At 43.2% G+C, this 24,308-nt stretch overlaps 1 protein-coding gene across 3 annotated transcripts in view; it reads left to right on the top strand.

Annotated features, from left to right (window-relative positions):
- Window positions 1-24,308, top strand: part of LOC101923527 (phospholipid-transporting ATPase ID-like) — an 86,555-nt gene that overhangs the window by 41,761 nt on the left and 20,486 nt on the right. For all 3 annotated transcript variants that reach the window (XM_013297095.3, XM_027782979.2, XM_027782978.2), the window contains exons 5-17: window positions 1,369-1,467; window positions 2,432-2,493; window positions 4,017-4,089; window positions 4,278-4,348; window positions 5,530-5,612; window positions 9,360-9,518; window positions 10,495-10,583; window positions 15,626-15,822; window positions 16,739-16,947; window positions 19,138-19,181; window positions 20,760-20,925; window positions 21,720-21,908; window positions 22,769-22,884. In XM_013297095.3, coding sequence (XP_013152549.1) covers window positions 1,369-1,467; window positions 2,432-2,493; window positions 4,017-4,089; window positions 4,278-4,348; window positions 5,530-5,612; window positions 9,360-9,518; window positions 10,495-10,583; window positions 15,626-15,822; window positions 16,739-16,947; window positions 19,138-19,181; window positions 20,760-20,925; window positions 21,720-21,908; window positions 22,769-22,884 — 1,557 coding nt within the window. The remainder of the gene's footprint in view (window positions 1-1,368; window positions 1,468-2,431; window positions 2,494-4,016; window positions 4,090-4,277; window positions 4,349-5,529; window positions 5,613-9,359; window positions 9,519-10,494; window positions 10,584-15,625; window positions 15,823-16,738; window positions 16,948-19,137; window positions 19,182-20,759; window positions 20,926-21,719; window positions 21,909-22,768; window positions 22,885-24,308) is intronic.

Raw genomic sequence — 24,308 nt, 5'->3', positions numbered from 1 at the left:
AAAAGCATGGGCAAAATTTTCTTGGGCCTGTAGCAAACTACATACAAGATTCTTTGCTTATTTACAGGGAATAAATTTGGGAAATTCCAGCCCCTGTATATTTTTCAAGAAATTAGTGAAAGTGCCTTTTCAGCTAAGCTGACAGCACTGTTCCTGTATTGTACTGCACTCTAGCTGTTTGTATATCAAATTCATAGTATTTCAAACTATTTGCCTTAAATTATTCTGCTGTGTCTTTTGCTGAACCATCTAGGAGTGACTGTATACAAAAAAGCACATAGCTTTTTCTGCTGCCTGCACAAAGGTAAACTGAAGAGGGCAAGGGCAGCCATTAGTCTTTTATATTTACATACTCCTCTGTTTAATTTTTCTCCCTCTTCTGCCCACTCACTCCATCCCTGCAGCACTGGGAGTATCTCTTCCAGTATCTGGAGTGGATGTGATGGGTAGGCTGTGGGGAGTCTGCACTCCCCCCCACCCCCCCTTCTTTGCCACAGCCCAGTAGGACATATATATTCTCAGTTAGGTGTCAAGGCAGCAGTTACATGTCCCTGCAGCCTCCACAGCTGAGTGGTACTGTGCTTGCCCCTGAAGATCATTCCTGCTGGCTGGATTTGGTGGTGCCTGTAGGACCTGGGTTGTGACAGTGCAGTGGAAGGACCAGTCCCAAAGAGCAGCACCCTTAAGCAGCTGACTTAGTGGCATAAATGTCAGCTTCATGATGCACATGGAGTTGACGCTGCCCAAATCCAATCTGATGGACACACTGATGCTGGTATCAGATCCATCTCTGCCTCACTGAATGCACAACGGGGTCACCTTCAGCTCTTGGGTCCTTTCACTGTTAAAGAAGTTTAGGCTGGGGAGATTACTCTGTTGATCTTGGAAGAGCCCGGTCAGCCCTGGCAACAGCTGTGCATTGTGTATTGATATGAAGTTTACTTCAGCAAAATGTGAAAAGTTACTGAAACAAAAACCAGAAGCATTTGAAGGCTCTGCACAGCAGTCTCTGCTGAGATAGCTCTGGGTCTCTCACAACAGGCTTGCCCATGCCACTGCTTCCGAAGAAATCCACTGGGGACTTTGCAATCCTAATTTTACAATCAACAAGAAAGAGCAACCCAACAGTTCCAAATTTATAACCTAAATTACAACTTGTTTTGTAAGCAAAGCATGGGTTCCCTGGCTCTCCCACCTTTATGGGGTCATGTGTAAGGGATAGAGCTGCATTTCTGTCTTCATGCTGTATTCAGCCATCATAGAAATCATAGAAAAATGTCTGCAACTTCCAGAGAAAACAGTTTTTTGCTTCCATCTGTTTGCTGAACTGACAGGAAATTTCTCAGCTCAGGTCTTTTCTTCCTACAGCTGATTCCTCAGATTTCCTCACTGGCCTGGTTTACAACAGTGGTGCCCCTTGTGCTGGTGCTGGCTGTATCAGGAGTCAAGGATGCCATCGATGACTTTGTAAGATCTGTATTGCTGACCTATACTTTGGAGTTTGCCCATGATTCTTTGGCACAATGGCTAAAGCAAACCACTAAAACACAGCCAGTGGCAGGCAGCTGGAGACCTGTTCTGTGGCCAAAATGGGATTAGAGATTAGACCCCCAAAACTATAGTTCATTACCTAAAAATGAGCTAGAATTTCCAAATTGCTGAGCAGCCCAGAAGCTCCATTAACGTTCCCTGAAATTGCTCAGTGTGTCTGAAAAATATGGTCACTGATAGATACCTCTGGACACATACACAAAATTCTGTTCTTAGGCTTCCGCACTGGAGAACTCATCCTCTGCCATCTAGCTGCAATGTAGGTGGGAAAAACATTTTGTAGGAGGTAAGCATTAAACCCATGTGTGGTTTTTCAAACTTGCCCAGCTTTGGCCCCAGTCTGCTCCTGTCAGAGCTAATGGTCAAAGTCCCATTGACTTCACAGGGTAGTGTCAAATCTGAGTTCAGCATCTGATTTTCTCTCATTATTATAATAATTCCAATGCTCTGTGGAGGCTCGGTGCAACTTTGCAAGTAGGCAGGTAAGAGGTGATGAGGTGCTCTCCCAGGGAGCAATGCCAGAACACCTGCAACCGCTTTCCATATCAGACCAGAGGAATGGATTTCCCTAGTGTTTACAAAACTGTGATGGACAGGACCAACACCAGCTGAGTCAGGACTGTGCAAAGTGACATATAAGGCTCCACCTTCCTTCTTCCCTCCAAGAGCAAGCCCTGTGTTGCCTTGTCGCTCTTCACAGTCTAGCTGTGCCCCATGCTACTAGTGTAAACATGGGCTTGACTGTAACTTGGCTGTGACTCCATTGTGCCAGACCCATTCAGCCAGCTGGGTGAAAACCTAAAATGTTAATGAACTGCCTACAGCTTTTGTGTGCTTGGCTTTCTGGAAATGCCTTTTAATGTACTGATCAAATTTTCAGAATCGACACAAAAGTGACAAACACGTCAACAACCGCCCAGTCCAGGTCCTGATCAATGGCATGTAAGTCCTTTCTCTTTTGTGGCAATTTTGACTGGTAAGAGCGTTTTATTAATGATAATGTTTTTCTGTGTGATTTCCAACAATCACGAAACAATTTAAAATTGAACTGTCTTTCACACCATTAGTTCACTGTGCAGCTCTCGACTATGTGTCTGATTAATGAACCCAAGATGCAGTACAGCAATGTGTGTAGTCATTATGGCTGTGACCTTGCACTAACAAAAGTAAACTCTGTTCCTGCATGTATATATATTTAAGTGACACTTTGAGAGTATTGTATTATTTTACTCCTTACCTTAGAAGTGACAAGCAAGATTATCTTTCCATGTCCATTTATGTTATAGCATTTATTTCTGCATTAATCAAAACTAGGCATTATCAACAAGTTATTTTAAATTAAGAAGCAGGAATAGCTTCCTCAGACATGTCATAATACTTTGAGTGTGTGTAGCTTTTCTGACTTAAATGTACTCAAAACATTTCAGCTGTGTGCTTTGGACATCGTACTGCTATCATTGTTCTTTCCTGAAAAAAAAAAAAGGGCAGAGGCTTTGGCTTTTGTGGCAGACAGAGGAGCTGTTTACTCTCTGTGCATAGGACACAGCTGTACACAGCTGTGTAGTCTCTAGCGACTTCTTTTTCTGTACTATAGATAGCAGTACGTTGTGTAAACTCCAACAGATGATCAAACAGTTAAAAATATAACTGGAAGCTGAAGAATAGGAACATACTTTTTGTGCTTTCTGCTAAGTAAACCAGTGTCTTCATTTACAGTGTATTAGTTACTGTGTCTAGGAAACATACATTGAAACAGAAATTTTCTAGTATTTTGCCTTTGTTCAAAAACTGAAAAGCATAGGTCCTGCCCAGCTCCGACCAACACTGAAAAAGCAAGGCTGAGCTGAACTCAAGCTTGAATACCCAGTCCTGTTTTGATGCAGCTCTTGATCTTTCACTTCTCTAGATTTTGCATATACAGCTGTTGTGACTTAGTTACGTTGGCACTTGCAGTTTAGCTGGCCAGATGCATACACGCCTTGCTCGGTGCTGTGAAGGCCACTGCACTGACCTCCCTGGCAGCCTGGCCCATGCCAGCCAGGACTGCTTCTCTGGCCCCTAACACCACCTAGAAAAAGTAACACAACTGGCGATTTTCGCAGGTGTTTGGGAAGTAGGTCGTGCTGAGTAGAGAGGGTGTTTTCTGAGGCAACATGGCCATTTAGGAGAAGGCAGAGAGCTGTTAGTCCAGAGGGGACAGTGCACACGGACTGTGCTGCTGTTGTGGGGCTTGCTGTCAACCCTGCATGGGTCACTCCAACCACTGTTACTGGGTTTTTTTTGGTGTTGTGGTAGTCCCTTAGCTTAGCATGGGTCAGGCCACATCATGGCAGACCCTGCTCCATTCGATCAACAACCCAAGTCCTGATGGCACCTACCGCCTGGCTTCAGGAGCACAGCTGAGTATCCTGCTTTCCCAAGTGGTGTTTGCTTTATGTGCCTACTTACTAGGAGTTTTCTTGCAGGTTAAAGGATGAAAAATGGATGAATGTTCAAGTGGGGGATATAATAAAACTAGAAAACAACAACTTTGTGACGGTGAGTACAGTTTCTCTCCATCCTGCTCAGTTAGTCTCTGTAATTACACTTACCACTCACAAGAAAATTAGTCAGTCATCATGATAACTGCCTCAGAGACCTGCAGTGTGCAGAAACCGCAAGCAACCTTGCAGTGCCATGCCCTCTGACCATGTGAACTCATGCCAAGTCTGTCTGTCTGTGTTTAGGCCGACCTACTGTTACTGTCAAGCAGCGAGCCACACAGCCTGACGTACATTGAGACAGCTGAACTGGACGGGTGAGTAAGCCTGGACCCTGGGCGTAATCACTGCCAGTGCCAGACCAAATCTCTGGTGACCCTGGGTGCTGCAAGCTTACCTGCAAATAGCTTTGGTAGTAATATATCGATATATATGTAAATACGTAGAATGAACTTTGGCTAGGTACCTTGAAAATAACATCTTCTGGTGGATACTTTTGCCCCTTTCAGTGCAAATGTCACGTGAGGAGGGGACTTTACGTTTTATTTTCAGTAACAGTTCCTCTAACACTGATAGTTAGAAACATGTTCCTGCAATATCACAGGTAACTGGCAGAAGTTTTCTGTTTCTTGCATCTCCCTTAGTCTCTTCTCTTAGCCAGATTATCTGGGTGAGATAATCACAATGCATAGCTCCAGTAATCTCCTTTGGACTGCTATACCATAATATAAATGCATGCAAACTGCAATGATTTCCAGACATTTTTTAGTCCGGGGCACAACTGGCTACAAGTCAGAGGGCTGCAACTGGTTTGTATTAATCAGAATAAACTGGAGATGACCTCATCTTTATGACCCAATTTGCATTACGTTTTCTGCACTGTTTGGAGCTAGCATCTGCTTGAAGGACTAAGCAAGACCAGAAGAGATCAAGAAATTTTGTCTCTCCCAAGACCCTACAGACAGCCCTCTGGACTTTCCCCATCCGATTTCTGCTGAACGGGAGCTTGTAATCCTTGTACGCGCCAGTGCCAGGGGATACTTTTCGGAGGCCCTGAACAAATGTGGTGTTTCTTTGACATTGCATTCACTGCATTTCAAACTCCCCAGCTAGCTAGTCCCAGGACTGCAGTACCCTTCAGGACCAGAATATCATGGGAGAAGGTTCAGAGCTCTCATATATGCTCAGATACCTCAGGGTTCAGTGAGGCATGAGGAGCAGGATAGACAGTGAGATGCTCAGGGAGCTGAGATGCCTGGTCTTGCACTTTGTGGTGAAAATGAGAAGACAGAGCCACATCACCCTCCAGAGTTCCTCTGGACTGCCTGACTTTGCAACTGAGACAACTACGCCCTCTGGTCAAGTGAAAAAAGACACATGATGATCAGATGTCTAAGGAAGAAGTTTGTCCTCAAGAACAGAATTGACTTTCAGGGGGAGCTTTCAGTTCACATATGACTTTCAAGTTCATGTTTTTATCTCATGTGATTTGTTACAGTGAAACAAACCTGAAGGTGAAGCAGGCACTGTCAGTCACTGCAGAGCTTGGAGAAGATCTTCAGAAACTGACAGAGTTCAACGGTAAGCCTACATGGAAAATTCACTTTCCAGAGGATTTGCCCAAACACCAGAGTCCAGGCAGTGCCTGGGAGTCTTATTTCCAGGCTGTCTGCTGCTCCCTGCTAGGGTTCCTCTGGGTGCAGCAGCAGATAAACAGAATGGTCATGTTGCAGCCTGTACAACAGGTGTCAGCAGCATATGTAGAGAAAGAGGTCCCTCCTTGCGTGCAGGTCTTGGTGCCATGCGTGGCTATAACCTGAAGCGGTGTTGGTGGCAGTTTTCCTTCTGGCTGCACACTTCTCTTTAGCATCTGTCTGTACATGCTGAGATGACCCACCTTGAACTTCAGTGCAAGACCTCCTGTAATTGCACAGTGGAAAATGTTTTCCCAAAACTTTATGCTCAGTTATGACCTCAAAACATTTTTACACTGATGCAGCAATGCTGATGCATAGATTACATTTAGATTCTGAGCACCAGCACTTCCAGACACCATGCAGACCTGAGGACTAACTGTGCGCACAGGACAGGTGACTACTTTCCAACCCAAAGCCCCATCCTGCACGCATCTCTCTCCTCTCTCGGCGCCACAATACAGACTACATTTTAAGATATTTAAAGACAAGCAGTGCAGGTGCAGTTAACAGGCAACATGTCCTTTCTTAGAACTGTTTTGTGTATTAAATATAGAGTAGAATAGAATGAAACAGAACATTTCATTTGGAAGGGACCTACAACGATCATCTTGTCCAACTGCCTGACACCGCTTCAGGGCTGACCAAAAGTTAAAGCTTGTTACTAAGGGCATTGGCCAAATGCCTCTGAAGCACTGACAGGCCTGGGGCATTGCCCACCTCTCTAGGAAGTGTGTTGCAGTGTTTGACCACCCTCTCGGTGAAGAAATACTTCCTAATGTCCAGTTTGAACCTCCCCTGGTGCACCTTTGAACCACTCCCACACGTCCTGTCACTGGGTCCCAGGGAATATACAGCAGCACATGCACAGAAAGGAGCCAACCCTGTCAAAAACAGAATGCCCTGTGCTGACACATCTTCTGTCTGTGGAGAGAGGATGGGGAAGCAGACCAAGTGATGTTACTCACGCTCCACAGTGCCCTGCTGGCTTAGGTACGAGGGCAGGATTACGGGAAGAATCAGTACGGAAAGGGGTGGAGTGAGTGCTGCTGTCCGTGGAATGTCTCAAGGACTACAGGCTCTCAGGAAGTATTTTTAGATAAAGAGGAAAAATTATTTTTTTAAAAATTATCTTCGAAATAACTGGATGATTTCAGGACAAATGGTGGGGACGTGGCAAAGAGTTAGCATAGCTGGGACTGTCTCTGGTAGAGTCATCCAAAAGCACGGGCTTTTCTTTTGCCTTCTGCACTGAGGTTTTATGCAATAATGTGTGTGGTCTTGGCTGAGTGTCAGCTCAGTACATCAGGATTTCTCCGAAGTGATGGCTGAGGTTTTGAGTGGTTTAGGTCTTGAGAAATGTTTTTACAGGTGTTTTATGTTAATGGTCAGACTGGCATGCCTTAATTATTTTCCTGAAGAGGCTGCTCTGTATACCAATTTGTAAGGAAGATCTTAATCCTAAATAATTTTTCAAGCATTTTCTTTGTAATGCTTATCTAAGGATACTACAGTCTCGAAAGTCCATAATTAAAAAAGAGTTTCAAAGTGTTTTGGAAAATTGAAACCTTCCTTATCAGATATTTATTTGTCCTGCAAATCTCTATTTTAGTTATGTTGTAAATAAAAGTGGCCTCTTCACAATACTTAAAATGAATAAAATGTTTCCCAGGATGGTTTATATTTGGCAGAGTACTGGGAAGAGCGCCTGGAAACAGACCCAACTTTGCATTTCCCTTAGCAAACCTCTGTAGAAGTATTTAAATATTTATGTAACTCTTTATCTAATTACTTCTTAAGACAGGAAGAGAGGAGAGGGTTGAGCAGCTAATACAGGCACTCAGTGGAATGCTTTAATGTGAGTTATGATGTTTGTTGACATCACAATGGTTCAGATAAGGAAGACGCCTGCAAAACACTAAACTTTATTTGATTTAGGGAACTGGGAGATGAGAAAGAAACAACACTTTTCATTAACTACCTACTTATTACATGTAGACTTGGAAGTATTTAACTCTTTCAGGTGACATGCATTCCAGATATCTTCTTGCTGTTAATGGGAGGAAGAGACAAGAGCCAAGTGCCTTGCTGAGGTGTCTTCAGCTGCAGAGTTACTGGGGTCAGGGCAGGTATATTGGGTGAAAATCTAGAGCTTCACACTTTTTTATGATCAGTCTGATTTGGATGAACCTCTCTGATCTCAGAATCAGTGCATCAGTAACCCAGATCCACCCACCTGCTGGAAAGCAGATGTGGGTATTGACATGCAAGGTACCCACACGAGTGTCACCCCGTAGCTGGCGTGAGGAGAGGCACGGTCTTCCTGGTTGGGGATCATGCCCTGGGTTTGGTTCACCTCAGTCTCATTGTGCTGTGTTTCAGCTTGCACTGCAAAGCTTCTGTTTAATTTGTGCTTTTCCAGGCATTGCAGGGGCTGCAGCGATTGTTATTGGATTAGCTGGGTGATAAAAGAGAAGATCAGCATAGTTGTCAGTATGAGCTTTGATGTCACATGTGTCACTGAATTTCCTGATTGCTTCATCTTTCAAGTCTGATGATTTGTCTGCCCAAAAGTAGAGGAAAAAACATCCATTCTTGCTTTCAAAATTTGCAGTGGTGGAGACTACCACAATGCTTAAAATTGTACTTTTCTTCTGGACTTCTCTGGATTTTGTTTCCAGTCTCTTGAACCTGCTGTGTTTTATCTGAGAACAGCTGGAAGAGCTGTATACGTTACAAATGCTAGTCCTTATGTAGATTCTTGCAGCCTGTGATCAAAATAACTTTCATGTTCCTGCTGATTAACTGAACAGACTTTACTCTTGGGTCCCCTTTCAGTAAGGTGTATTTGTATTTGCCATTTCTTAACACATCCACAGGGCTCTGCTTTGAAACTTTAGATGTCAGGTGCAAATGTTGATTTAAAGAATCATTTTTATACCAAAGTATCTGTTTACAGTTTCATATGACCACATTTTATTACAAGAAACAAATATAGTGTGGAAATAGAAAGAGGCTCTCCAATCAATGAAGAGTGTCAGCTGTGTGGCCGAAGAAGGTAGCAGTATCTTTTTTCTTGTGCCACTGGGACTTAAGTTATGTAACAGATGAAATTAAAAAAAAAAAACAGTGAACAAAGACACCTCACTTAATTACTCTTTTGCAGCCTTCAAGCTATGATTTTTCTCGCTTGATTTTCTGCAGTTTTAAAGAAAATGGAATAGGAATTATGCAAGGTCAGCACTTTAAGCTAAAGTTATCCAGTGACATCCTACCATTACAAACTTGCTTGTGAAAGGATTAAAAGTATGTTGCTGGTTCAACATTTCTTCTCACCTGCAGAAAAGCTGTGGAAACTTTGTTTTGTACTCTACCAGTAAAAAAGTGCTGTGTTCAAAGAATAGGGTAAATCCAAGTTAATTGTGGTCCATTGGATTACGACACTAATATGGAGAAGGAGCAATATCCCAAAACAGCTGTAAATATAGGATACAGGATGGGAACGACAGAGTCAGGAATGGAATGTAGCTACAGTGTGAAATATTCCCTGTCTGGGGAACAGCTGAGAATGCAGTATCGATTGGCATCGTTCTGGGCCAAGATTTCCATTTTTGTTTTTACCTTCCTATTACAGGTGAGGTCAAATGTGAGGCACCAAATAACAAACTGGATAAGTTCACAGGAACTCTTACTCTTCGAGGAGAGAAGTATGCCCTGGACAACGAGAAGATGTTGCTGAGGGGCTGTACTATTAGGAACACAGAATGGTGCTTTGGCCTCGTTATTTATGCCGGTATGTACAAAAATTGACATGTGAATTGTGGAGCACAGAAGTACTGGCATGGAATTGCATCACACCCAGTACACACATACACGAAGGAACAAAGTATTTTCCTCTTTGGTAAATATGCTTCTACCAGGTACAGGAAAAAAAGGAAAAAATACATGAGATTAATTGTCTAAACTCTAGGCTAGAAATTATGCAAATTACAGTGGATTTTAATCTGATATTTTTTTATAGGGATCTATAACAGAAAAGTGGATTGCAAATGCTACATTACAACACCCAATTCCACCTTAAGTGCTTTAGTAAGCGGAAGTAGTCTTTTATTTCAGAAATGCAGGCAGCAGATTACATGAGACAAGTCTTGATTAATCAATAGGAAGAACAAGAGTTAAATATGTTTAAAAAATAAAGCTGAATTAAATCTGCCCTTACTGGCTTACATTGGGCCAATTGGAGTCTTTCTTTCCCCAGGCTTGTTCAAAATGTTTCACTCTGAAGTGTATTTGATTAAAAATTCCACATAATTTCTATGTGATTTTAACCCATATTAGCATATCATGGTCATCAATATTATTGTAAACCATTAGAACTATGCTTTTTATGATTGCAGATCTTCTTTTGTTTCTATGCTGCTGTAGACATGTGAGACAATTATAGTATGTCACCAATAACACAGCAGTATCAGGTATTCCGTTAAAAGCAATTAAAACTTGAAAGGGAGGATTAACTGTTGAAAGAATAGAGCTGGGCCAAAATCCAGAATTAATGGCTTTATGTGACTCTGTCCATATAATGTAAGGCAAGTGACTTAATGTAAGGCAACTGCCCAAGTTTCCCACCAGCACTGTAAACTGAATGTACCTGCCTTCAAGAAAACTGTGATGGGTATTTATGCTGTAAAGCACAGTGGGGCCTCAGAGGGAATCGGCTTTAGAACGGCTTGGCTTTATTACTAAAATTAACAAGTGTGTTTCGTCTCCAGGGCCAGACACCAAACTAATGCAGAACAGTGGAAAAACAACTTTTAAACGAACAAGCATTGATCGGCTCATGAACGTACTTGTGTTGGTGGTAAGTCTGATTAATGTGTCTTCATTTCTTCAGATGTATTCATCATTTCCAGATGCTCCACCCCTTTGTCCACACAAATAAGGGAATATCAAAAGTGACTAATGATAAGAAGAGAAATTATGTAATAATTTTTTAGCAGCCTGAGTTCTGCAGTGCCTCTGCCAGCCCATCTTGCAAAGCAAGGACCTTCCTTCTGAGCTTTTCATTTGCACTGCTCTGCATGTTTCTGTGAACATCACTTTGAAGCCTGCAAATGCCTTTTTCGCCTGGTAATTTTGTCATTTTCTATTTAAATAAACATTAGCAGTTTTCGCTCTTCTTCTTGATTTCTTGGCATCTCTGGTGATATCTGCATAGGACTAGGTAATTGAGTTTGTTAATTTACATGACGGCAGCATCTGACTTAACATATTAGGGTAAAATACTAGACATGGTCTCATTAATACTCAGAAACTAGTGTTTTTAGCAGCTGGAAAATTTGAGAACACTAATATAGCAGTCGGTCTCCTCAAATTGGAAAACAGATCTGATTTGAGGGTTAAGTGTGCCAATGGTTTTAACAAATGGCAAATACTTCCAAGCAGAGGTAGTGATTCTTTTACAGACTCTCCCAAGATTTTACTGCTTGGGTTCAAAGGCACTCGGAGAAGGAAGACATACAGTCTGGCACTGCTTTACTCCATGTTGCTTGAAGAGAAGCTCTTTAGTTTCAGGCTTTTATCCAAGTCCATTATGCTTTTTCATGCATGGTATACCACCTTCAGTTTATGACACTGAGAAGGTCTGGTGGCCACCGTTCCCTTTTCTTCCCTCCTGCTCTTGCTCTCCAGCCCAACCTGAACAGCCAGGCTGAGGCCTGGATCCATCCCCAGGTGCTGGAGCAATCCCTTGCGAAGGTATCCAGCAGCAGTCTGATCATCACAGCAAGGCTATCCTTAGCTCTCCCTGTCTCCATGACTTCATGCCTCCTCAGCACTGAGGCTTACAGCACAAATGTCTCCAGGATGGCACCACTCTTCAGCATTGCCACTTCATCCCAGCCCCTGTCCTGCTTTTTTCTCAGGATCCCAAAGGCTCTTGAGATGGGCCCAGGGACTGGAGATGTTAGTGGACAGATCCAGTTGTGCCTCTGTGAGACTGAAGTTGTACTAAAGCAGGAGTGGTTAGCTCAACTCCCACAGATGTGAAGCAGTGTTCTGAACATCTGTCTGTGAGTATTTGCTGTAAAGCAGTGCCACAACACAGAGAGCCACTCCAGGGTTATCTTCAACCCCTCTTAAGTCCTTGCTCCATGTACAGTAAGGACATGCCCTTGACTTCAGTAACATTACACCAGTCTCTGCCAAGTGAAAATCTTTATTGCCATCATCAGCTTATTTTCCTCAGTGTTCTCGTCCCTTAAGGGGACAGCAAAACCAAAAAAGGTTTGGGCCTCCTAGATTCAAATTTTTACAAATATTTGAAAAACTTTACATTTTTCTTAGGTGTTCTGCTATGCTGTAGCTGGAGATGATGACGGATGGGGGGGATCCACAGGGCACAGCAACAGAGTAGAGAAAAACTGAATAGGGAACTTAGAATTTAGCATTTGATTAAGATTTCCCAAATCTCCTTTCACAAGTCAGGGGTCCAACCCAGAGCTTTCAGTCTCTTCATGGACACAAATGAGATGAATTTACGTTCTGGCTCCATTTTTAAAAACTGAGCAAGTTGCAGCCGATTGCATCAGCCTCTGCCTGGCTTCTTGGGCACTGATGGAGCCAAGGGTGTGGTTTCTTCCTCTAGACATTTTTAAGGCACCTAACATTTTGGTGCCTAAGTAAAGCCCTGTCCTACACTAAGCACCAGGCTCTCTGCACACCTAAGGGGATGTGGCATCAGGTCCTTCCAGCTCACTGGGTGGTCAAAGGTTACAAAGCACTGTCATAAAAAGAGGCAGTATATTGCACTCCTGAGTTTGGAAATACAAAGCAGCCACAGCTCGCTATAAATAGTTCATCTTCAGTGTAATGAAACTTGTTCCATGTTAACACTGGCAAAGCTATTTTGTGTTTAATTGTCCATAAAACTTCCAGCCACAAAGCAGTGTTTAAGCAGCACTTGCCAAGGGGGTCCTGGATAATGTCACCCTGGTCTGTCCCAACAAGGGTTAACCTAGGATGAACCTTTCCAGATGGCAACCATAGCTGTTTTTTCATGGTTGGAAGTGTTTCTCGGTGATCTGAGAGAGAAGTGAATGTTCCTTCACCAGGGATGCACACGCCAGCTTCAGGAATGCTTTTTCCTCCAAAACTTGCTTTTTAGCAGGCTGGGGGGGAGGACGTTTTTAGAGAAACAGGGCTGTTGCCTTTATCTCTTAAGCTATTGCTTCAAATCCCAGAGCAGAAACCAAAGTGCCAATAAGGAAACTGAGACAGTTTTAATTCACAGTCCAGCAGGAAATGCTTGTCAAAAGTCACCTCCTCTTTACAAAAATCCTACCCAGTCTTGCAGAGGATCTTTTGCAGGCAGTGCATGGGCAGGACCCATAGAGGGAGGATGTTCATGCTGAGAAGCCCCATGAGCATGCACAAGCCTATGATCAGGGTGTTTTTCACATCCCTTTCTTCCAGAGTGTGGTTATGATTACAACACCCTGCATACGGTTGTTTCTCTGCACAGAAATTAACCTCCAGGGGTGCTGTTAACAGCTTGGTCTCTTGCATTTGTCTCAAAGCAAACCGCATGTTAGTGTGCAAGCATGAGTGGTGCAGACAAGTCGAGCTGTTAAAGAGTATTGACATGCCAAATGACATAAAGTAAAACGTACATAAAGCAAGTGCAGTTGCAGACAAGAGCTGCTGTGATATGGGGAAGTTCAGCTGCTGTGTTGCCCCATGTGTATTTCCGTTGCTGACTCACACATGGAATATTCTATGTGGAATGTGGTATCCTACAAACTAACAATTTTTAACCTGTGGGGCAGTGAGGAATCATGCAGGGTACACTGATAAGACAGAACAGCCAGCTGGCTTTCTTAATTAATTTCTTTTACAACAGACAAGATCTGCAAAGAGAAGTAACAACTTCTACCTGACCGACAGACATAGCTATAAAAATAGACAGGCTTGTCTATTTTCTCCATCTACGTCTATTGATTTAATAAAGGACCTTACCTGTCCCTGGGTCATGCCTCTCATATATCCTTAAGTCCTGATGATTACAACAGCACAAACTGAAGTCTGTTTTTACTGCTGGTCACAGAGGTTTAAAAACACTGTGCCACATTCCTTACCAGCAAGCAATATTGTCTCTATTTCACAAGGGGAGTAATTTATTTGGCCTCCCATAATTAAATAGCAAAGCTACTATTGACGTGGAAAATAAATATGTCCCCTGAAACTCAGCCCAGCACCTTTATTTACTGCAGTCCCTTTTTAGCAGCTTCTTGGTATTAAAACTCAAGTTAGCTGGACGTGAGCTTTTCACCAAGTGATTCAAATCGCTCCATAAAAGTACCCTTCTTCCTCTGACATAGTACCTCAGCAATGCAAATATCAGTATTACCAGCAATGTTTCTATGTTTGTACCTCAATTATTTTTTTTTAAAAGGTCGATTACAGTTTTAATCTGATCGTTACTGGGTGGCCTTATACATAATGGCCCGTCTTACTAATACTTCCTCCTTCATGATTATACTTGCAAAAGATGATTTTTAATTGCTCTGTTGTGCGGCCTGTTGATTCTATATCTTCACATTTTTATTAGACTGTTGGTTATTTTAAGTCAAATATTTGGAGAAGTTGATATCAACGGAACTGGGTTTATTATCATTTGTCCAGGAAGGATGTCAAGCTAATTTCAGTTTATCTTACCCACAATCACCATTTCTACCTTTCAAGTATTGGAATTACGTTAGCAGATTTTCAGGATGGTGAAGCTTCCCAGTTTTCAAAGCACTGTTAAAAATTAACCTTACAGTTAAGAGATTTTCTCAGCTAGTCCCTCCAAGCTTTCATCTTTCAATTACCTGGACCCAGTGGACTGAAAGTGCTTATTATTAGCAGATAGAGCCACATAGTGTTCCTTGTCACAGAATGTCTGCCTTTTCCATCTGCTAACTACATCATATGGGGTAGATATTTCTTTCTGCTGCCTTCCTCCTTCAGTATTAGATATTCACAGTTCTGTAATTCCTTACAGTTTATATTAAATTCTGTTAACTTCCTTTCTTCTCCTTGTGTATTCTTTTTAAAGTAATTGTATTTCTATGTTCTTGTCTTCTTTTAACCAAAAATGCTTTATGACCTATGTAAAGTTTTCATGTCTATTAAATGGTGTTCCTGAGAAAGTCCTAGTTTTCACTAAGGTGTCCCACTTTGAAATTCTGTTCCCAGTTGCTGTTTCCCTGGTTCCTTTAGGCTTCAGGAAACAGGCTTCTCTAAAGTCCAAGCACACACATCACTGGTTAGCGTTGCTTTCTGTTTATTCAAAGGAAATGTAATCAGATTGTGATAGCAGGTACCAAGGCAACTATTAGTTCTGAGTCAGTGGTTAACTCTCCTTTAACTGTCAGCATGATACCCAGTGCTGAATTCCAACCTGCATAGTGGTGGATTTTCTGTATTACAAGTTATCTTCAGTAGTTTTTCAGAAGCGGTGTGAAAAACTATGATACATCCAACAAGTGGCCAGGTAAAGTCCTCCAAGCAGTTTCTACTCCCAAGTGTGCAGCCAGACGTTTGAGGACCCGCAGCTCTACTCACCTCTAATGAGATGTTCTGTAGCTGTCTGCCCATAAGCACCCAGGTTTAGGTGTCTGCTTGGGACTTAAACCCCCAGATGTTTGAGGTCTTGTGATTCCAGATTTCCAGACCCTGCACCATGTAATTTTGTCCTTGAGATAAAAGTGTCATAACTTTGCTGGCTTTCCTCCTTCACCCCTTGGAACATTTTCCTGCAATTCAGGCTGTCCAACCTGATCTCATTAGGCTCAGCTGATTAACCTGTACATCACAAATTCATTGTCTCTAAAATGCAATATTTTGGGGTTTTTTTTGCAGATTTTTGCATTTTTAGCACTGATGTGTCTTATCCTAGCCATTGGCAATGGCATCTGGGAGTATGATAAGGGCTACTACTTCCAGGTCTATCTGCCCTGGGCCGAAGGCATCAACTCTGCCTCCTACTCAGGCTTCCTCATGTTCTGGTCATATGTGATCATTCTGAACACAGTGGTGCCAATTTCACTATACGTCAGGTATGTGCCAGAAACTCCTTTTATGTTTCTTCTTAGAAAAGGTTTAGCTTTTGCCTTGGGTGGGAGCAGCATTTTTCCTAGACACAAATTCAAACCCATTGTGAATGATCTACATGACAGTGATGCTTTTCTTATTTCTGCTGCCTTCGGAGGTCTTTGTCAGAGTTGGAGCAGGGACAGCAGTAAGCCTTACAAACAATGAAAAGGATGATTTGGCAGTTAAAGGAGAGGTGGAGGTGTAGGATGCTATAGGACTATGGCTGGTATGGTTAGTGTCTCTCTCCCACTTGCAGTGCCCATCAAACAAAGTGAATGTCAGGTTCTTTGAGGTGGCTGTAGGGCTCAAGTGAGGAGTAGATTGCAAAGTGAGTAGGTGTAATCAGGTTGAGAATCCATAGTACTTGGTGCTATATGCACAGAGTGAACGTTGCCACTTCCCAGACAATGTAGTGCTATGTTGGTTATTGCATATAGGCCAACAAGGGTGAAGAATAGGCAATGTGTCCGTGATGCTCTCAAAACCTTGAGGTTGGGGTGTAAACTGAGTAGGCTCAGCCCAGCACATAGTCCTGCTAGAAACCACCCCTGTCCGAGCACCACTCCCAAAACTGCACCAAGTGAAACCCACTGCTACTGCCTCACTTTTCAACCTGAAAACTTCTGGAACTTTTCAGATACTTTTATAAGATGTTGGTTTATAAATAAAGGAAAGGAATTTGCTATAAACCTAACAGTTTCAGCGGGACTTGCTTCATCATTGCTTACTACAGACTATGTAAGGACAACCTGATAAGTACACCCTATCATTACCTTCAAAGTTGCTCTCTGATTGCAATCACTAGTAGTGTTGCTGGAGATAAAGATCTTGTCCCTTAAATAATGAATATTCTATCACCTTCTCTTTCTGTTCTACCAGTGTAGAGATTATACGCTTAGGTAACAGTTTCTACATTGACTGGGACCGTAAAATGTATTACGCTCTGAATGACACGCCGGCTCAGGCCCGTACCACGACACTCAATGAAGAGCTGGGGCAGATCAAGTACATCTTCTCAGACAAAACAGGAACTCTCACTCAGAACATCATGTGTTTCAACAAGTGCTCCATCAATGGCAAATCCTATGGTACGTTGTCTGTCTTATTCTTCAAGTGTTATTCACATTGTATGCCTCCTGGTCCACAAAGAGTAAAAGTGATATCCAGAAGAGAGTGTTTTGTAAGCAGCTGCAGTGATCAAGTACAGGGCTGCCCATCAGGGCTGCCTGGACAGGCCTGTTTACATCATTTGCATATCTTATTATCCTTTTCCTGTCCCTTGTTTCCCCTTTTTGACACCCTTTAACCTTCCATTTTCTACCCCAGTATCATCCCAACCAAAAAAAACTGCACCTTATTAGTTTTTCCTCATTAGTCCCAGTTTTACTACATCTGCACTCAAATCTGGGGTTTTTTTCTGATATCACTACCTGGGTGATCTCAGTCTTTTGTCGTGTTATTGACATGGTTACCTAGGTATTGCTAACCCTGCAAAATACCATACATAACTCACGTGTCTAGCTCCCTCTTAACCACTTGTGAAACCATCCATCCCTCATGGGGTTATTTGCATATTTTATCAGTTTCTCACACTGTTACCTCTCACATTCAGCAGTTTCTTATGGCATGAGCGGCAGTTTTCCACATCCACCTGTTTAGGTAGCTGAACCTTCAGTCGGCATCTAGTCAATGTTCTGGTCATTTGTCTTTAGCCCTGACATACTTCACCTATCAGAATAGAGAAAAGCTTGTAGGGAGGTGGAAAAAAGGGGAAACAAAAGTTGTTAGCTCTGTTAGATCCTGACAGTCATTGACTTAAACAGCTCATTCACTGTATGGACCCAGGCAGTTTTCTTCACACTGCTCAAGAGGTGGTAACAATTCACAAACTGATGAATTGATTAATACCATTAGATTTCCCCAGAGAAATTAGTCACTGCTTATCTGTAGATTGATGCTTGTTTTGCCTGTATCAAACCTGCTGATGGACAGGTGTGCTAGAAAGCTTGTCTTTGTTTCTCACTGCTATCAGCTGGCCTAATAAATGAAGCTATTTCTTCCTATAAATCTTGTTCTGTGAATATCTGGAGACCACCATATCTCAAAGAGCACTGCTGTGCTAGCCAATGCTAATGCTGCTAAACAGTTTGTAAAATATTCGGTCTGTTCCTTCATGTGTCCAAATGACTTGTCCAAAGTGGATGTTGCCGCTAACATAATACAGGGTGTGGCTGCAAGAAACAAATGGGAAATACATGGAAAGAAGGCAGACAGTCTATTTCCCATAAGATTCTAAACGCCTAGCTTCCTCCTGGGAATGTACTGCTTTGGATTTGCTTCTCAGGGGCATTTGGGAAAGCCAGGCCAGAAAGGATGGATTAATTCTGCTGCCAGGGAAGGTACTCTGGAAGCTTAAGCTTCCCATTGGGAAGGAGGTATACAAAAGCCTCTCAGTTACAGTTCCCAGGAGATCAGCTGGTGTGTAGTTCTCAGGAGAGATGATTTCTGAGTTTCCTCTACACCTTCAGGGCTTTTTTCAGGGAGTACCAGTACCTACAATTGACTTTGGTCACAGTTGAGGTGTCTGATGTGGGTATGGATCTATCATTCCTGTAATTCTCTGTGTTTCAATCTTATTCCAATGAAGTGTTGAATCTGGCTGGGCTGGGCACAGTCCAGGCCTTCAAGTGAAATTGTCCTTCAGACAGAAGTTTCAAGTGTTTCCTGGAGATATCTTCCATTTCTGCGAACAGATCACCAGTTCAGGGAAAATTAATAGAGCATAATAATGCTCCAGGGCAAATAAAAAAATGCTACTTAGACATGGGAAGAATGGGCTTTCACAACTCATTCTCTGTAGCTGACCAGAGACTGTTGCAAACCCAATATGATCCAGGAGCTGGACTTTGCCTCACAGTCCACAGGGAAGGTACAAGAGAAGTCATCCCCTGAAAGCACCTTCATTTCTTACCTAGCACAACCTCCTTTCTGGGTTCAGCTTGAGCCAAGCCTTCTTTATCCAAATGCCAGTCATTTTTATGGTCACTGCTTTGTGTTTCAAGCATCTGTCAGTCTCTGGATTTTGTCATGGATTAACACAGAAACTGATTGATATGAATCATCAATCTCCAGTGCCTGTGTCAAGATATTCATGCTTACTGAAACTTTTAAATCAGATACCATCTCAAAACACTTTAACCGACTGTTGTGGTACAGAAGCTCAGAGACTGCACTTACCTAGAGCTTGTGGCTATAACATCAGTCTTTCTTCATTGCAGGTGATGTCTATGATATGGCTGGGCAAAGGATAGAAATAAATGAGGTAAGTGCTCAAGTGCTGTCAGGTTCTGTGCTTTCAGTAAACCTGCCTGCCTAAGTGCTGGCAAACACAACCCACCCAGGCATAGCTCATGCTCTTAATCCTGCAAGAGCTGATGGTCTTGACCCTGATGACAGGGATGTGTGTTCTTGTGGATGTCAGACAATTGCCACAGTTTCGTTCCCTTCCAATAGGCCTGATTGAAACCTGCACGTTGGGTGGTCTGAGTGCCCATTGTTCCCTCAGCTTCATTCTAGTGCATGCACAGCTCCTCTTGAATACGTGTCATTGGAAACTTGGACATTGGTGAATTTTATTATGCTCAGCAGTTAGTTAAAGCTTTGGTGGGGAATCAGTGAGTTCAGTTCATATTGATAACAAGGTCACTGTCAAATTTCCCTAATGTTTGGACATAGGAAAGTATGAAATTGGGTGACTGCTCCATTTCTTTCTAGCCCCTGCTTGCTGGCACAAAACCATGTCTTGGATTTGTAGAATGTCTGAAAACCACATACAGTAATCCTAGTAACAAATGGCAAGATGATGATGAAAAACTCACTCCTCATTCCAACAATTCATGTCCAGGCCATTTAAATCCTAAATAACCTGATGAAATTGCCTCTCTGTGCTGAGTGCTGTGCCTAAAGACTACCCTCACTCAGGCAGCAAAACGCAAAAGGTGGACTTGCTTGGGGAGACATGCTGGTCTCCTGCCAACGGGCTGCCCAGCAGCTCCTCCTGCCCCTGGTACTCACTGGTGCACAGCCCTGCTGCCCCTGCATCCATGGTGTGGCAGTGCCTGGACCATGCTGCGCAGATGAGCGTGTGTGTGGGTTGGGTCTGTGCTCTTGCGGTAAGCTCTAAATGTCAGCTAGCAGAGGTCAAAAAAGGATGACTCCCATCCTGGAAACTCTGAGCTCATCAGGGATGGGGCGGGAGTCGGAATCATCCCGAGACAGGCTCAGCAGTGCATTTCTCCATGACACATCGTACTGTGAGCTTCTGGCCATGTCTCCAGTACACTCCCTTCCACTTGGGGCTCCTTGTTTTTAGACAAAACAGGCAGTGCCTGTGGAGCTGAACCTTTACATCTGTAGTCTGTCATCTTTTTTCCATATCAGGATTTTTTCTTGCTTTGGGAGAACAGGGCGGAGAACACAGCCTTTTGAATTGTTTTAATTTGGGTTTCCACATTCCCCTATCACAGGCAGCCAGTGACATCAGGAACATGATGCCTCCAAGCGGGCATGTGTTGGAGGATAGGCATTTCTTTGCTATAGAAACCCTTTGGTGTAGGTCCTGCAGGAGCATTTGCTGTTGTAGAGAGTACAGAAAGGCATCTTTAGCTGATGAGGTTCTCAGCCTGAGTGCTGCTCTGAAAGGCACCTGAAGTGTCTGTTCTCTCTCGTGATTCAGTAGCTTTCATGATCTTCCACTTAGACTCATCAGTCTCTGTCATGAATGGCCCTGCAGGAGAGGGCTATTTGTAAATGCAAGGAAGACAGAGGGGCTATGATGGGCAGGCACTGGTGTACAATCATATGACATCTCCACAAATAACACCAAGCCATATTTCTGCAGAACACAGAGAAGGTTGATTTCTCATACAACCAGTTAGCCGACCCGAAGTTTGCATTCTATGACCATAGCCTGGTTGAAGCTGTGAAGCGGAGCGATGTCCCGACGCACAGGTTCTTCCGGCTGCTCTCGCTTTGTCACACAGTGATGCCAGAGGAGAAGAAGGAAGGTGAGGACTGTTGAAGGCACCAGACTGAGTGGTTATGTTCACCCTGCACCACAGTATGTCTCCTCTCCACAGAAGCTGTTACTGGTCCTTTTGGCTCCCTGGTGATTTTCTGTAGTGTATGGCTACACATAAATCAATTATCTTAGGAGATACCACATGGGAAGAGAAAGGACCAGGGCCTCCACTCCCTGTGTGTTCCTGTGGTGGAGCTGACACTCCTGCAAACACCACATCTCTGGAGTGTGGAAATTGCAGGTGCCACAGCTTCCCTGAGGTGGCAGATGGCTTGGCCCACTGTTTCTCTGCCCTGCACTAAGTCCCATAAAGTAAAGAGCATAGAGCATCTATCCACTGGAGACTCATTAGCTCCACTCACCCACTGTTCCCACAGTACTGGGTCAGTCTCCTCAAATCCCAGATAGGGTGAGTTCCTTAAAGGCTATAGAACCATTAATTGACACATATAAGGTGAAAATAATAACGAGAAAAATACATGCATGTGTAACTAGAAAGAATTAAACCCAAGGAAGCTGTCCTCTTAATGAGATTTTTTGGACTCAAAGAGAGTGATAAAAGACCCCAAAAGAGTCTAGGAGGCTTCTAGCACTGGCCTGGAGGATGGGTTGATGGGACTTGATGGAGACATGTGGACATAAGGTGCTTTTTAGAGTTGCACCTCTGAGGACAGACAGAAAAGCAACAGGTTAACTGCTATATAATATCTTTAATGTTGTATTTGTTGAGCCTCAGAAACAAGACAGAAGCCGCATTACCTTTTTTTTCTTGCATGTCAGGTAGCTTGGTGTATCAGGCCCAATCTCCTGATGAGGGAGCCCTCGTCACTGCTGCCAGAAACTTTGGGTTTGTGTTCCGGGCTCGCACACCAGAGACCATCACTGTCGTGGAAATGGGAGAAACAAAAATCTACAAACTCCTGGCAATTCTTGATTTCAACAATGTTCGCAAGCGAATGTCTGTTATTGGTATGTTCCCTCTGCTCCCTGCTTTCCTTCCTGACATTTTAGGCTCTCAAGTTGGCCCTGATTCTGCTGTGATGCCTTTTCCTAGGAGACGTCCTTTGCAATGCTTTCTGAATAATGTTTACTTCTGAGCACTTGAGATGAGCTGCCTTGACTTTCCAATTACACAGAAACAGTGCTAGGTAAACACCTCACTTAGGCAGGTGGCAGAGTATTTTAACATCTGGACCACAGTGACAGAGCAGCCTCCTGAAGACAATAAGCTTTTAACATATCTTACTTCCCTCATGACAATGCAGGAATGGCCTTCCTTCTAGCTAGCTTGAAAATTGTCAGCAAAATCTGAGAAAGTAGGAAAGGAGAAAGCAAGGACAAGTAGAGAACACCACTTTCCCAAAAGGAAAATGCAAAAGTTATTCAAGAAACCTTGTGTAGCCTTTGTTAACTCTCCAACATCCTCAGATACTTCATGAATTGGAATATGGGAACTGTAGCAAGAGGGTGGTAGTACCTTTACTGATAGAAGCAATAGGAGCAGCAGGACCAGTTCCCTAAGAACAAATTGTTCTTGACTTTTGAATGCAGATGTCCTGCCTAAGGTGCTACCTTTAGGAACCACGTAGTCCAACAGAGCATCTGCTCAGACCAGTGCAGTCGGGGTACAGTTGTCTGTGCTGCTACCACTAAGGTAAAGAGTAGTAGCATCATCTTTTCTAATGAAAGCTGGTCATGATTCCTGGGAGTCTGCCAAAACTTTGTGGAGTTTGGACACCTCTAAAAACCTTCCTTTGTTTTGATGAAAGTGCTGTGAATCCCAAGTGCCTCATTCTGGGATTTGTAGCATTTCTTTTCCTCCCTCATAGTGCGGAGTCCAGAAGGTGACTTGACTTTGTACTGCAAGGGGGCTGACACCATTCTTTATGAACTGCTTCATTCATCCTGCAACTCTCTCAAAGAGGAGACCACAGAACACCTGAATGTAAGTGTTCCCTTCTGCACAACATCTCTGCATTTGATGGTTTCCTTTTCACCAGGTATGGAAATATACTTTGTGTTGAGACAAAACACAGATTTCGGAAACAGAATGTAAGCACCAATTTTTTAAATTATGGAATATATAGAGAAATTAATTTATAAAGCCTTTGGTCTCAAATTAGTTGTCTAAGCATGGGCATCAGGTGCCATTTGAACTGCTCCAGGACATCTGGCAAATACAATGCTGGACATTCAGAAGATACGTGTTTCTCTGGAGTAGGAACTAGAAGTCAGGCAGGATAGGTGAGACACCTGAAATGGCACAATCTGTGTTTTGGGAACTAAATTCCATCCAAGTCTGCTGTTACTCTACAACACATGCACCCAATGCATTCAAGCATGCCTTGGGCCTGAATAACTCAGGTGATCAGTAAAGGGCCACAGAGCCATTTACCTTCTTGAATACAATTAAGATCTGCAGTGATTGCGACCCAAGAGGTCTCAGTCAGAAGGGACAAGGCAAGTGCTGGGACATACTCTCACTCAGCTCCCCTTCTTCCAGATCATATAGGGGCATATTGACTGGGCAGCAAGGAAAATGCATCACTCAAACTTGTGGCCTTTTATGTTGTTGATGGTGTGAACAGGTAGGTGGTTACTCACACAAGGGGATGTTCTGGCAAATATTTACTCCCTCTTGTGATGCCAGATCCTGCTGGTACAGTGCGAAGCACAAGATAACAGAAAATTTTGCCAGAGAGGTTGTGCAATAGCAAAAATATCTCTGCTCACTGCCTGGAGGAGCCAGAGAAAGTTGCTGGCAAAGCAGAGGGCAGAGCAGAGCTATGGAGGTGGCCTGTTCCTGATGCACCTTTACTTCAAGCTTGGAGAACACTTCAGTTTTCACAAAGGGATCTCTGTCATTCCACCAAACACTGAGATCCATACTGTCAATCATACATCTGCAGAAAGCACAGTTAGAAGGACTTGCTGAGATGTCATGACTGACTGTGCTCACACTGTGCATATGAGCCAGCACTTGTACTCTAAAAAGGTTGAGCCCAGAGCCAAAAGTCAAGGCTGTGTTCAGTGTTTATTTAGGTCTTACTATTCTGAATGTTCTGTTGAGAAATTTGAGCCTGGGAAACAGCTGCCTGGTTAATGTAAAGCTTTAAAGCCAGAAAGTTGGGAAGACCTTTTGAATTTGTTCTTTGTAAGGACCATGGATGGCAATGATAAAGTGGTCTGGGACTAGTTTTTAAAAAGTACCCCAAGATTTGGGGTCTGAGGTTCAATTTTTTCACCTTTCCTCTGTGGGCATTAGGCAAGAAGCTTTTGCATATAGCCATTTGCTTTCTGAGGGTCCTTTGTAAGCCCAGGTGAGCTGACTGCTCTTCTTTGAACTATTCTGCCTCACCACTGTCCCAC

The sequence above is a fragment of the Falco peregrinus genome, chromosome Z (genome assembly GCF_023634155.1).
Source record: "Falco peregrinus isolate bFalPer1 chromosome Z, bFalPer1.pri, whole genome shotgun sequence".
NCBI lineage: Eukaryota > Metazoa > Chordata > Aves > Falconiformes > Falconidae > Falco > Falco peregrinus.
Note: the sequence above shows the minus strand (reverse complement) of the source record. Positions and strands in the feature narration are given on the sequence as shown.